At 51.9% G+C, this 14,250-nt stretch overlaps 1 protein-coding gene across 1 annotated transcript in view; it reads right to left on the reverse strand.

Moving 5' to 3' along the window:
- Window positions 1-9,499: 9,499 nt before the first annotated feature.
- The window catches only part of SHROOM2 (shroom family member 2), a 146,471-nt gene continuing 141,720 nt past the window's right edge, over window positions 9,500-14,250 (reverse strand). Inside the window, exons 9-10 of the mRNA XM_068963331.1 lie at window positions 11,442-11,714; window positions 9,500-9,766 (exon numbers count right to left, since the gene is read on the reverse strand). Of these exons, the coding sequence (XP_068819432.1) occupies window positions 9,500-9,766; window positions 11,442-11,714 (540 nt within the window). The remainder of the gene's footprint in view (window positions 9,767-11,441; window positions 11,715-14,250) is intronic.

Below are 14,250 nucleotides of genomic sequence, written 5' to 3' on the forward strand. Positions count from 1 at the left end.
GTCGTGCCCTTCTCCTCCTGCCCTGATCTCCTGATTTGATCTCCTTCCAATCCAAGGGACTCTCAAGAGTCTTCTCCAACACCACAGTTCAAAAGCATCAATTCTTTGGTGCTCAGCTTTCTTTATAGTCCAACTCTCACATTCGTACATGACTACTGGAAAAACCACAGCTTTGACTAGATGGACCTGTGTCAGCAAAGTAACATCTCTGCTTTTTAATATGCTTTCTAGGTTGATGATACCTTTTCTTCCAAGGAGCAAGCGTCTTTTCATTTCATGGCTACAGTCACCATCTGCAGTGATTTTGGAGCCCCCAAAAATAAAGTCTGACACTGTTTCCACTGTTTTCCCATCTATTTCCCATGAAGTGATGGGACCAGATGCCACGACCTTAGTTTTCTGAATGTTGAGCTTTAAGCCAACTTTTTCACTCTCCTCTTTCACTTTCATCAAGAGGCTTTATAGTTCCTCTTCACTTTCTGCCATAAGGGTGGTGTCATCTGCATATCTGGGGTGGAAGCCAGAATATGGCACAAATGATCATACCTGTAAAACAAACAAAAGACTCACAGAACAGACTTATGGTTGCCAAGGGGGAGAGTGGAAGGATGGACTGTGTGTAGGGGTCCGGTAGATACAAACTACTACATTTAGAATAAACAACAAGGTCCTACTGCAGAATGCATGGAGCTATAGTCAGTATCCTGTGACAAAGCGTAAAAGGCTATAAAACAAGAATGTCTGTGTGTATCACTGAGTCAGTTTGCTGTATAGCAGAGATGGGCACCACATTTTAAAGCAACTAAAACTTCAACTTAAAAAAAAGACAAAAATACGTAGTTAAGAATCTTATTTCTTAAAAAAAAAAGAAAAGAAAAGAAAAGGGAAAGATGTGAGGGGAGGATGGGATTCGCCAACACCTTACCTGACCCAAGAGCCTTGGCATCCTGTCCTGTACACGGAAGGAAGGACTCGGACAAAGAAACAGGAGAAGGGAGTACCTGTGAAGGGCCTAAAGGAACCTCAGCTCGCTTGAGCAGATCCTGGCGCTGCTCCCAGGGAGGCTGGCAAACCACAGGGAGAGAGAGCTCTGAGGAGAGGCCTTAAGGGATACGGGGCGGTCCCCCGGGGAAACCGTAGTCTGGGCTGGCCTGTCAGTACTGGCAGATGGGTCTTCATCCAGATGAGGTGGGCAGCTATGCATGCATGTGGAGCTCCAGTACTGCTGTAAAGCTGTCAGCTAGTGCCATCCACACACATGCATCACTGTCTGTACATGTGTGTGTTTCCTCTATCTTCTATCATGCTGAGAAAAAAGAAAAAACAACCCATACCTGGATACGCATGTACACACAAATCACACGTCCGGACCAGGGTCTCATACAGAGACGTCACAGGACCCCCCCCCCGCCACCCGCAGGGGCCTGGAGGCCCTTGTATCCAACACTCAAAAGAGTCCCGCAATGGCCACCTGGAGTTGCAATTCCCTTGGAACAGTGCCTCTCGAGACATGCATGCATCCTGATTGGCATTCAGTGTTTAATCACGGGGGGTGGGGGGTGCGGGGTAGGACGGGGGTGGTGGTACAATGGCAGTCCAAGGGCACATGCGTTTGGGAAAACCCCGAGCGGAAAGTTAAAATCTGGTGCCTCGATGCAGGCTTGCTGGGAAGCGAACCGTGCTCAGAGCACAGAGCGTTTGCACACCACCTCGCGTGCATCACTGCCTTCTAGACGGAACCATGCTCCCCACATGCTGCCCGACATCTGGGGGTTTTTGAAACGGTGAAATGCCGGCCTCCCTTCTTAGGCTGCCACCCCCGCCACCCCCCACCCCTGGAGTCAGAGCCCTACCTCTTTCTCGCCTCAAGGCCGAGGGTAGTACCCCCAGGTCTGCCTGAGGGCAAACCTGGACATGCATGTCCCCTGCAACACCTCCCCCCGCCCCCCCAGCACAGAACTGGGATGGTGAAGGAACTGCACCTCTGCCGCCGAGGGGCCAGCAATCCTGTGTTCCTTTTCCCCAGCACTGCAGTCTGCCTTCTGAGCACCCAGGGGATGGCACTGGCCGCCTGGTGCGCACGCCCTGCCTCTCCAGACCTGGCTGTGCACAACCCATCCCACACCCCTCCCCCGGCCCCCATGGGCTCGCTGCCCACACTCACTTCTCCTGTCAACATCCTACCCACCTGGACAAGCATAGGTAAGCACCCTCCCCAGCACTTACTGACGGTTTAAAGCAAGAGTCTTCTGAAAACCCAAGAGGTCCAAGGGCCCCACCTCGGTGCTGGCCTTCCTGTTAAGAACTATTCCAAACTCAGCTTTAAAGCTCCCCTCACACACCGAAAGAAAGTGCTCGAGTGAGAAGGCACAGAAGGAAATCCTCCTTTGAGATTGTGGAAAGCAACCAGTTGAGCACCTCTTCCATCAGAAAAAACTGTTAGCTTCTGGGGAAAAAAAAAAAGAGAGAGAGAGAGAGTTGCAAATAGCACATCTCCACACATTCTTGCAGGAGACCTCAGTTCAATTCCTGGGTTGGGAAGTTCCCCTGGAGAAGGGATAGGCTACCCACTCCAGTGTTCTTGGGGCTTCCCTGGTGGCTCAGACAGTAAAGAATCCGCCAGCAATGTGGGAGACCTGGGTTCGATTCCCTGGGTTGGGAAAATCTCCTGGAGGAGAGCATGGCAACCCATTCCAGTATTCTTGCCTGGGAAACCCCATGGACAGAGGGGCCTGGTGGTCTACAGTCCACAGGGTGGAAAACAGTCCGACACAACTGAGCGACTAAATGCAACAAGATCACATACTTCACCCAAGATTAACCAAGTGGAAATGACACCAGTCACCATAGCATGACACTGGGAATCAAGAAATTCACCTTGACCACCACTAATTATTAAAGAAATGCAAATCAACAGTGTAGTGAGGTATCACCCATACTGGTTAGAATGGCCATCATTAAAAATGTACAAACAATGCTGGGAAAGGTGTGGAGAAACAGGAACTCTCCTACATGGTTAGTAGGAATGTAAATTGGTGCAGCCATTATGGAGAAGAGTATGAATGTTCCTTAAAAAACTGAAAGTAGAGCTACCATATGACCCAGCAATCCCATCCCTAGGCATATATCCAGACAACACTAATTCAAAAAGATACACACATTCCCATGTTCATAGCACTATTCACAATAGCCAAGCCATGGACTCAAACAACATGTCCAGCAGCAGATGAATGGATGAAGAAGTGGTACATATATACAGAGAAACTATTACTCAACCGTAAATTTAAAAAAAACCCGAAAAATGCCATCTGGCTCTGATGGGTCTGATCATACTAAGTCAGCAAAAAGCAAGGCAGTGGCAGAAAGACAAATACCATATGATATCACTTAGATGTGGAATAAAAAATAGAACAGAAATCAACATACATATGAAAGAAAACAGACTCAGAGATCAGACTTGTGGTTCCCAAGGGGGAGGGGAGGGAAAGATTGGGAGTTTGGAATTTGGAATTAGCAACCATTTATATATATATAAGATGGATAAACCTATATATATATATATATATATAGATGGGGAAACAGTGGAAACAGTGGCAGACTATTTTTCTGGGCTCCCAAATCACTGCAGATGGTGACTGCAGCCATGAAATTAAAAGACGCTTGGAAGGAAAGTTATGACCAGCCTAGACAGCATATTAAAAAGCAGAGATGTTACTTTGCCAACAAAGGTCCGTCTAGTCAAGGCTTATGGTTTTTCCAGTAGTCATGCATGGATGTGAGAGTTGGACTATAAAGAAAGCTGAGCACCAAATAATTGATGCTTTGGAACTGTGGTGTTGGAGAAGACTCTCGAGAGTCCCTTGGACTGCAAGGAGATCCAACCAGTCCATCCTAAAGGACATCAGTCCTGAATATTCATTGGAAGGACTGATGCTGAAGCTGAAACTCCAATACTTTGGCCACTTGATGTGAAGAACTGACTCACTGGAAAAGACCCTGATGCTGGGAAAGATTGAAGGTGAGAGGAGAAGGCGACAGAGGATAAGATGGTTGGACGGCATCATCAACTCAATGGACATGAGTTTGGGTAAACTCTGGGAGCTGGTGATGGACAGGGAGGCCTGGCGTGCTGCACTCCATAGGGTCACGGAGTCGGACATGACTTGAGAGACTGAACTAAACTAAACTGACAAATATATATCTATAGGATGGATAAACAAGATGGCCCTACTATGTAGCACAGGGAGCTATACTCAGTATCTTGTAATAAACCATAATGGAAAAGAATACAGAAAAAAAACTATGTGTTTATATATAAGTGAGTCATTTTGTGGTACAGAAAGAAATTAACGCAACATTATAAATCAAGTATATTTCAGTAAAATTAAAAAGAACTTCGCATTGACCATACGGAGATCTACACACCTTATTCAGACTTCTTCCACCACCAGGCTGGGCTCTCTTCCCGCCTCGGCCCGGGGAGGGGGCGGTGGTGGTGGTGCGGGTTCTGCATTGTCGCTGTTGTCAGGCGTCTTCATTCCCTCCAGTTTTGAGCTGCCCCTCCGGTGGGCTTTCATCACCTCAGCACCTTTTAAGGGAACTGGTCAGCTATATTTTTTAAATAAAAAGCCTCTCCCTCACTTTGGGTTTGTCTGATGCATTTTGGAGAGGACACCTCCGAAGGGAGATGGTGTCCTCCCTTGGCACGTCCTGTGGACAGTGTCTGGCCTTGCTCCCGGGGCCGTGGACTGTTGTGCGTGGAGGGCCCCTGCCCATGGGGTCTGGGCCTGCTTGCACGGCGCCGTCAGGTAGGCCTCTTGCTTGAGTTTCCTAAGTGGGTGTAAACTAGAAAGAGGCTGACCTTGAGCTGAAAGGGGCAGGCCTCCCCTTGCACGACCCTTCCAAGATGGAGGGTAAGACACGGGGCCTCCAGTGATGTTCCTCTGCCCTAGGCTTTGCTGAGAAAGGAGGGTTCACTGCCAGCCAAAAAAGAAAAAAAAGAAAAATATGTATGTAGCATTTGTGTACTTCTTCAAGTCCCTAAGTTCGTGACAATGTTTTAAGGGCCTTTCCTCTTTGCCTTTCTCTGCACCTCACTTCCTAGGTTTCATGGAGGGGGAGGGCACCAGAGTCGTCACAGGCATTTTGGGGATCTGGTGGAGGAGGGGAATGACATGGGTTGGGGTGTCGTGGGATGTTTTATCTGGCTCAGTGTGACTCAGCACACAGCCTATATTTGTACACAAGCGATGTGTGAGGTTCTCCTCTTTTGATGGAAAACGCAGAAAACATTCCCCTCTCCCCCACCTCTGGAATTGCCTGGGCTTGCAGGCTGTGGTAGCCCTGTGGTGGTCAAGCCAACAGGTGTGAGGATGCAGAGAGCATCTCCCATGCCCCCGTGCCTGAGATTGATTCAGCATGCCCAAGGTGGCTAGCCCTGAAGAAACAGAAGTCTAAGCATCTCAGTCCATGGGGCGTGGAGCATGAGGACCACTGGCTCCCACAGCCACACCCTCACCACCCCAGCCTACAACTGCACCTCCACTGCTCTCATGGGCGAATCCCTCCATCCTTTCAGAACTCATGAGACAAGCGGGAGTGGCCCTGTAGAAGCCAAAAAAAAATAATAATATATGTAGCATTTGTGTACTTCTTAAAGTCCCTAAGTTTGTGACAATGTTTTTTCCCCCACCCCAAATAAAACTTCATCTCCTACATTTGAGTAGTTCTGACTAAGAACGCTCTCTCGGGCTTCCCTGGTGGCTCAGTGGTAAAGAATGCACCAATACAGGAGAGAAAGAGTTTGATTCCTGACCCAGGAAGACGCCACCTGCTGCAGAGCAACTAAGCCCACGTGCCACAACTACTGAGGCCCACGTGCAAGAAGCCTGCACACCACGTCCAGACAAAATCCCGAGCAGCGAGCAAGACCCAGAGCAGCCAAAATTCAACAAGCAAAATTATTCAAAAAAAAAAAAAAGGAAGACTGCCTCTCTCTCAACTAATTGACCTCCAGGTCCCACCAACCTGCTTTGAAAACAGAAGCATTTGTCCGCTGCCGACAGGGAGCAGCTGCCATCTGTCCTCTGGTGGTTCCGACAGGGGCATCCGGGTACAGAGAACGCTTTTCCTCCAGACCCAGGCTGCAGTGATGGCACCAGAGGTGTGAACACCCCTCCCTCCGTGTGGCACACCTCTGACCCAGTGCGGGTTCCAAGCACGCTGACATATTCAGTTCACTTGCTTTCCCAAGGGCTGGGAAGGAGGAAGCTGAGGGGTGCAGAGGCTAGCAACAGACAGAGATGGCTTGGCTCCAGGAACCTGGCTTCGGGTCCTGGACCTCAGGGTGCTACTCCGTATCAGCACCCAGCGTGGGAGATGACGGGGCTCCACCAATGGCTCCAGTGCTTCACAGCTCCCTGCAATCACGGGGTGGAGCACACACCACACCTTCTGGATTCCGGATTGGGCTGCGGGACTTGCTGCAGCAATGGAAGGTTAGCAGGTGTGCCATAACCATACCCGGGGCAAGCACCGATGTGACTCAGCTTGTTCTCCGGTCATGTGCCATGGACGTGCCCAGGCCAAAGGCCTGGTTCCAGGAGGCAGATGACAGGCACGTGGAGCAGAATGATCTACCAATTCCTCCTCTAAAGGAGTTACTTCTCCCTGCACCCTGCTGCAATTTTATAGCGGTTGTTACACAGCATGGCTGTGGCAACAGCTGACTGATAAAACCCGTGTCCCTGATGTTTTCCCGGCTGCAGACTGACTGGCCTGAACTCGACAGGCAGAAACAGTCGAACACCTGCGTACACAGATTCAACTCCACGATTTATCACTGGCTGAAGGATCTGACATACGGAAAGGACGTTCCAATTCTTAAAAAAGATGCAAGACAAAGACACGTTCCATTCACTGAAAGACACCATTTATTGTATTAAGGTCAAGCAGGATAATCTGTTGAGAGGTAAGTGTTAAGTGTTGAGCATGAAACCGTTACACATCTTCCACGGTGGGTGGCATGATCAAAGTCTCTGGCAAGGCCCCTGACTGCAACCTCGAGATACAGAGAGCACGTCTCAGCTGAGCAATGACCCAGGGTGAGCCATCAGCCACTACCCAGGAATGCCACGGGAGAAACGTTAGCACCAGATTGTTTGTATATGCAGTAACATAGCTATACACAAAGTTGTGCACACTGACTCACTGCAATCTGTGGTTCCCCACCACCAGACATTTATGAGGCAGACAGGGAAATAGACTGGGCCGTTGTGATTTTATGGGCTTCGTTTAAAGGACACCAGAGCCTTGTGTATTGCTGTGTAGAAGAACACGTTCTCAAAAGACACCAAAAAGCTGGATACAGGCAAAAACTCTATTTTCACATTTTACAGATGTATCATCAAAATGATCACAATACTATATGACAAGGGCAAGAATCACAGATAAAAGCTTTGTGAAAATCAAAACACACTGACATCACTGTGGTTGTCTCCACAAGGGAGGAACGTGGCGGGGGGGAGGGGAGGGGCAGTCCATGGACAGCCAGCTTTATCGTTTCTGTCATGACCCATCATCACAGCAAGTGACCATAGCGTGCGAGGAGGAGGACGATGCTTCACTGGCAGAAGAGGGCCTTTTCAAATCAGGAACAGCTTAAGAAGAATAAAAAGTGCAGGAAAAAGGCCTTTCTCTTTGGCGTGGGTGGGCTGCCAAAGGAATGTTTATTGTCAGCATCACTGAAGCCTGCCAGGTCGGTTCCCTCCAGGGCTGCAGAGATATCACCGCAGCCAGTCCAGCTTGTCCTTTGGCTGTGTGGATGTGGAGTAGTGTCCTTTAATAAGACATTGTGGGCTTCTGTCTTTGGTGAGGCGCTGGCCACTGGTGACAAAGGGCTATCTCCCCACCTGCCGGAAAACCCCTTTCACAGGCATGAGAGCAAACAAGGAGTAACGTGACCTGACCTCCAAATATCACCCCAACATGAAGTTATCCTGGGGCTTCTCCCGCCATTATGCAGGCATCTCACCCAACTGGGAGGGAACACAGACGATCAGGTTAAAAATCAGACCGTGAGAACCAAGCCATGAGGGGCTGAACACCTATCGTGCCTACGGTCATGCATATAGCCTCTTTGGTGAAGTGTCTATTTAAGTCTCTGGCTCACGGTTTAACTGGGCTGTTTTCATACTGTTAACTTGGAAAGATCTTTATACATTCTGAATGCAAATGCAACACTTGGGATCAGCAAGTTATCGTCTAGTCATGACTCGGGCACTGTAAAACAACAGCTCGACAGTGTTTTCTTTAGTGAACAGACTCTCTTGATCACCTTCCAATATCAAAGGATAAAACGGGGAACAGATGGTGGTCCACTCTATGGCGGAGAAAGACCAGGTCTGGGAGTTCTGTGGTCCACTAGGACCTCTGGAAAGCCAGAACCACAGGTTCTTACAGGAAACATGGCCTTGACACTGCCATAACTAATCCAGAGAAGCAACATGAGAGGAGCTGCTAATTATAATCCACAATCATATACACACAGAAATACAATCAAGACACAAAGAAATGTTCTGGGGCAGGGGTGGGGGTGGGGGGGCGGAGGGGAAAGTAAATGAGGAAAATATCTCAGGGGCCTTAAGAAAAAGAAAAAAAAAACTTGCAAGCACCTACCCTCCGGACACACTTTCAGCCAGGTAATCTCACTTTGCAGGAGAAATACCATTTGCACGCGGGTGCCATCCCAGAAGAACAAAAGCCGGCGCGTCCCTTCTGCCTGTGCCTTAAAGTACGCACACTGTGCAAGGGGCGATTTCACCATGGGTGAGCCCAGCCCGCTGAAAGCGCGGCATTTCACCGCTGGTCTTTAAACCACACGGACAACTATTCTCCCTTCTAAGACACTAATAAATAATGCTAATCCTCATGATTTTTTTGCTGGGTAAGGAGTCATCCTTACAGGACAGACACAACCAATGGCGCAACACTTCTGGTGCCTCCCGTGATCCACAGGACAGCTCGTGCGCCAGGCGAACCCCGCCCCCTCAACCCACATGCACCTTCTTAGAGATGCGCTCGTTCCTTCCCGCGTGAAGGACACGGTTCAGTGCCCGCACTGCCGGCAGAGGCCACATGGGTGACCCTGTTGTGCAGGCGCGCATGGCGCACCCAAGCCCCTGGTGCGCCACGTGGGGACGCTTCCGGGCCACCGCAGCGAAGGGGCGGGGGTGAGCCACTCTGCTCAACATTCCAAAAGGGAACCTAAGAATTAAAGAACTCATCCCAAACGCACACATGGAAGTTATTACTTTGCTGACCGCCACCTGGCCATGAGAGGATACCCCCCACCCCCCGACCCCCATCGACAGGACGTAAATACAGGCTGCAGTTTTCAGCGGCATCCACAGGACCAGAGCTGATGACTCCGCCAATCCCATCCTCCTCCTCCTCCTCCTCCTCCAGGGAGGGCCGGGTGGGGTGGGGGGTGGGTGTGCCCTCATTTGCCTCTCTCGGGCTGCAGGCTGTCCAACAGGCACTTCAGCTGCTCCTCACCCAAGTGTATTTTGTCTTCCAGCTCGCGCTGTTCGATGATGAGCGCCGACTTCATCTTGACGAAGTGCTCGTAGTCCGCGAGGCTCTCGGGGCCCAGGTAGCTGGCCAGGATGTCGAAGACGATGCCCTCCCGGCGGTCCAGGTTCTCCTTCAGCTCCCTGGCGTCCTCGTGCTGCTGGATCAGGATGCGCTGCTTCTCCAGCAGGGATTGCTGGACAGACAGAAGACACACAAGCCTGCTAGGGACCCTGCGGGGGGGCGGGATAGGGCTGGCCAGCGCCTCCCACCGCCTGCGCAGTGAGGTGCCCGGATACACCCCGGCGCGAGGCACTCAGATACACCCCCGCCCCCACAACGCGCCCAGATACACTCCTGCATGAGGCAGCCAGATACACCACCCCACGAGACGCCGGGACACACCCCCACACGAGGCACCTGGATACACCCCCGACGAGGGCACCGGGATACTCCCCCGCACGAGGCACCCAGATACATCCCCCGCCCCCTCGCCACCAGGCGCCCAGATACAGCCGGAGGAACATGAGAGTCATCCGCGCCCGGAAAAGTCCAAAACTGGGAGATGTGCGCAGGCAGCGAGGGACTCGCGGGGCGGGGGGGACCTGGGTGCGCCCAAGGCGTTTCCCTGACAACACAGCGGATGAGGGCAAAGTGGGTCAAAGTAGTGCATTCAAAGAGATCTCCCAGGGCAGGATTGCTAAACCCTTCTGGCACCAGTAGAGGCAGACGGTGAAGAGAACAAGGGGCTGAAAAACGAGAGACGGAAGTGGGGGCTGGGGCAGGTGGGTCGCAGAGCTGCCCTGGTTCCTTACTCTGGGGCACACAGACGCCCCCACTCCTAGATAGAGGTGCACACCTGCAGTCCCTGCCCTCCTGTACATAACAAGCTGTGAAAACAAGGCAGGGAGCGAGGAACGGCATTAAACAGTCTCCACGTGGCAGCTGATGCATGCCAGGGAACGCCCGGATCTCAGTCCCAGTTTCCAACGCCAGCAGTTGATTCTCCAAACAGGGCTACAGAGATCAGTTGGCATCCCTGAAGACTACAAGCTCCCAATTGAAGGGAGGGCGTCCTGTGTCCACGTCTGGCCCACGTGTCCCGCTTTCTATCTGGAAAGACAGGGGGAGCCTCCCACAGCCGGACACTGCCTCTTTGCCCTCGTTAGCGCCTGCCATGGACAGTTTCCCCCAACTCTGTTCACAGGGGAGGCCAGGCCCCTCCACTGAACTTGGAGCAGGCTGTGGACCATGGCTGCCTCTGGTTCTAGGAGGGTGAAGCTCATCAAGCATTGCCAGCGTGGACCTAATGTGGAGACACCGAGGGATACAGTGAAGGCTCAGGGTCCGGGAGGTCCACAGGCAATGTCCCCCATGGGGAGCTCCTTCAGTGTCCCCGATGCTAACTAATAAGCCTATTGATGGCATCACTGACTCAACGGACATGAGTCTGAATGTATAAAATAATGCTAGCATGTTCTGGCCACCTGATGCAAAGAACTGACTCACTGGAAAAGACCCTGATGCTGGGCAAGATTAAAGGTGGGAGGAGAAGGGGATGACAGAGGATGAGATGGGTGGATGGCATCACTGACTCAATGGACGTGAGTTTGAGTAAAACTCAGGGAGATGGTGATGGACAAGGAGGCCTGGCGTGCTGCGATCCATGGGGTCACAAAGAGTCGGACCCAACCGGGTAACTGAACAATGCGGGGAATCTCGGGGTGACCCCCCACTATGAGAAGGAAGAGAGCGAGACAGAAGACCTTCTGTGACCAGCTGAACAGACAGCCCAGCGAGGCTTCCAGGCGTTCACTCTGCACCCTGCGGGCCTTCCCCCCAATCCATCCGTCCCGCCTCAGGGGCAGTACCCGATCGCCCAGAGGCGTGCTGTCGTCCAGGTTGTTGAGGGCGTTCTCCACGCGGGCCAGGCGGCCGGACAGCGACAGCAGAAGGTTCACCACCTTGTCGAGGTCCCCGATGAACATGCGGAACTTGTCAAACTCGTTGGGCTTGCACACGGCCTTGACCAGGGCCTCCACTTCGTCGCCCAGCGTGCTGTTGGCCTGCACGTCCTCCAGGAGGCTCTCCCGCGCCTCCCGCAGCACCTGCAGCTTGCGGCCAAGGCTCTCAATGAGCTCCTGCTGTGGGTACAGCGTGCGGGACTCAGTCATGGCCCTGCTGACCCAGGCGGCCCCCTGTACCCGCCTGTACCTCCTGGCCTGTGGGCCAGTCAGCAGCTTGTTGCACACGAACAAATATCAGACCAGCATCGAAAAAATCTGCAAGCAATAAATGCTGGAGAGGCTGTGGAAAAAAGTGAAACCCTCTTGCCTTGTTTGAAACTGAAAGTCGCTCAGCTGTGTCCGACTCTTTGGGACCCCCACGGCCTATGCAAGTTGATGGGATTCTCCAGGCCAGAACACTGGAGTGGGTAGCCTTTCCCTGCTCCAGGGGATCTTCCCAACCCCGGGATCGAACTCAGGTCTCCTGCCTCGTGGGCAGATTCTTTATCAGCTGAGCCACGAGGGAAGCTCCCTTGCACTGTTAGTGGGACTGTAAATTGGTACAGCAATTATGGACAACAGTATGGAGATTTCTTTAAAAAAAAAAAAAAGACTAAAACAACCATATGATCTAGCAAATCCCAGTACTGGACATACACCCTGGAGGAAAGCATGACTGAAAAAGGCACATGTACCTCACTGTTCACTGCAGCACTATTTACAATAGCTGGCACATGGGTGGAGAAGAAAATGGCAACCCACTGCAGTGGTCTTGCCGGGAGAATCCTGTGGACAGAGGAGCTTGGTAGGCTGCCGTCTATGGGGTCGCACAGAGTTGGACACAACTGAAGTGACTTAGCAGCAGCAGCACACGGAAGCAACCTAGATGTCCATCGGCAGATGGATGGATAAAGAAGCTGTGGTACATATTCACAGTGGAATATTACTCAAGCATGAAAAGCAATACCTTTGAGTCAGTTCTAATGAGGTGGATGAACCCAGAGCCTATTATACTAAGTGACATAAATCAGAATAAACAAAAAACACATATATATTAACACATATAAACGGAATCTAGAAAGATGATACTGATGAACCTATTTGCTGGGCAGCAGTGGAGATGTAGACACATAGAGAACAGATGGGCAGGGGGAAGGATGGTGGGACTAATGGAGACAGTAGCGTGGAGGCACACACACTGTGATATGGAGAAAGCTAGGAGGAATCTGCGGGACGACACAGGGACTTCAACACTGCCATCCTACTCCTTCCCCCAACCCCCCCCCCAAACGCCCATCACGGGTCCCTGACGGGCCTCCAACCCTCCTTGTCCACACATCCCAGCCCCTGGTCCCTGGCCTCCTCCTCTCCCAGCATCTCTCCTGGTCCTGTGTACACTGCTCTCTGACCTCAAGTCCTTGAGTGCATCTCCCAGCCCCCTTCCCCTTTGTTTACCCAGCTGCATCTGGTAGTCGATGACCTTACATGCAAGCCGCCTCCTCCCTGTTCACACAGCTTCCAGCCACTGGTCCAGTGCCTTGATGTGCAGTCCTCTTCCTCCTTGTCAACACAGCTCCAGACACAACCCACGCCCCCCGATCTCATCTCGTCACTCCTCCCTTTCCACCAACGTTCAGCCACAAGTCCCTGCCCTCCTCTGCAACCCTGTCCCATTCGTGTCCACACGGATCCAACCACCCCAATAATCCTTTTCCGTGTTCACACAGCTCCAGCCTCATCCCTCACTGCCTGTGAGTCTGTGTGCGTGCTCAGTCACGTCCAACGCATTGCCGTCGAATAATGGGCTGTAGCCCGCCAGGCTTCTCTGTCCACGGGGTTTCCCCAGCCAGAATACTGGAGCAGGTCACCACTTCCTACTCAAGGGGATCTTCTTGAACCTGTGCCTCCAGTATCGGCAGGCAGATTCTTTACCACTGAGCCGCCTGGGAACTGACCTCCCCACCCCCGTCTTGCTAGGTCTTTGTCTACACGGCTAAACTAGTGGTCTCTGACCTCAACTACTATCCTCCTCATCCTTGTCCACACAGTCTCAGCCGCTGGGGCCTGCCTTAATGTACAAGCCTTCCCATACTGTTCACATAGGTTGGACTGCTTGTCCCCAACTTTATCTCAAAACCTCCTCCTACTTGTAATGCCCTGTTGCAGCCACCGGTGGCTGACTTTATCTGCGAGCCTCCTCTTCTCTTCCAGTCCTCTGCCCCTGGTCTGCACAGCGCCAAGCATGAATCCTTGACCTTATCTGCTATCCTTCTGATCCTTGTCCACACAGCCCCTGACCAACTTCATCTACAAACCTCCCCATCCTCTTTCACGCAGATCCGGCCGCCATTCCCTGACTTTATCTGCAGCCTTCCTTCCACTTGAACACACCGCTCCAGGCACCAGAACCTGACTTTATCTGTGCTCCTCCTTGTAGACAGAGTTCTAGCCATGGGTCCCTGTCCTCCCATACAATCGTCTTCCTCCTGGTACAGAGAGCCCTAGCCACTTGGTCTTTGACTTTGCTTTCTGATCCTCCCGCCTCGTGTTCCCAAAGCTCCAGACGCTGGTGCCCGATCTCTTCTCCAGATGTCTTCCTCCTTGTCCACACAGCTCCAGCAACAGGTCACTGAACTCATCTCCAGTCCTCTCCTTCCGAGTCAGCACAGCTCGA

This window comes from Capricornis sumatraensis, chromosome X (assembly GCF_032405125.1).
Source record: "Capricornis sumatraensis isolate serow.1 chromosome X, serow.2, whole genome shotgun sequence".
NCBI lineage: Eukaryota > Metazoa > Chordata > Mammalia > Artiodactyla > Bovidae > Capricornis > Capricornis sumatraensis.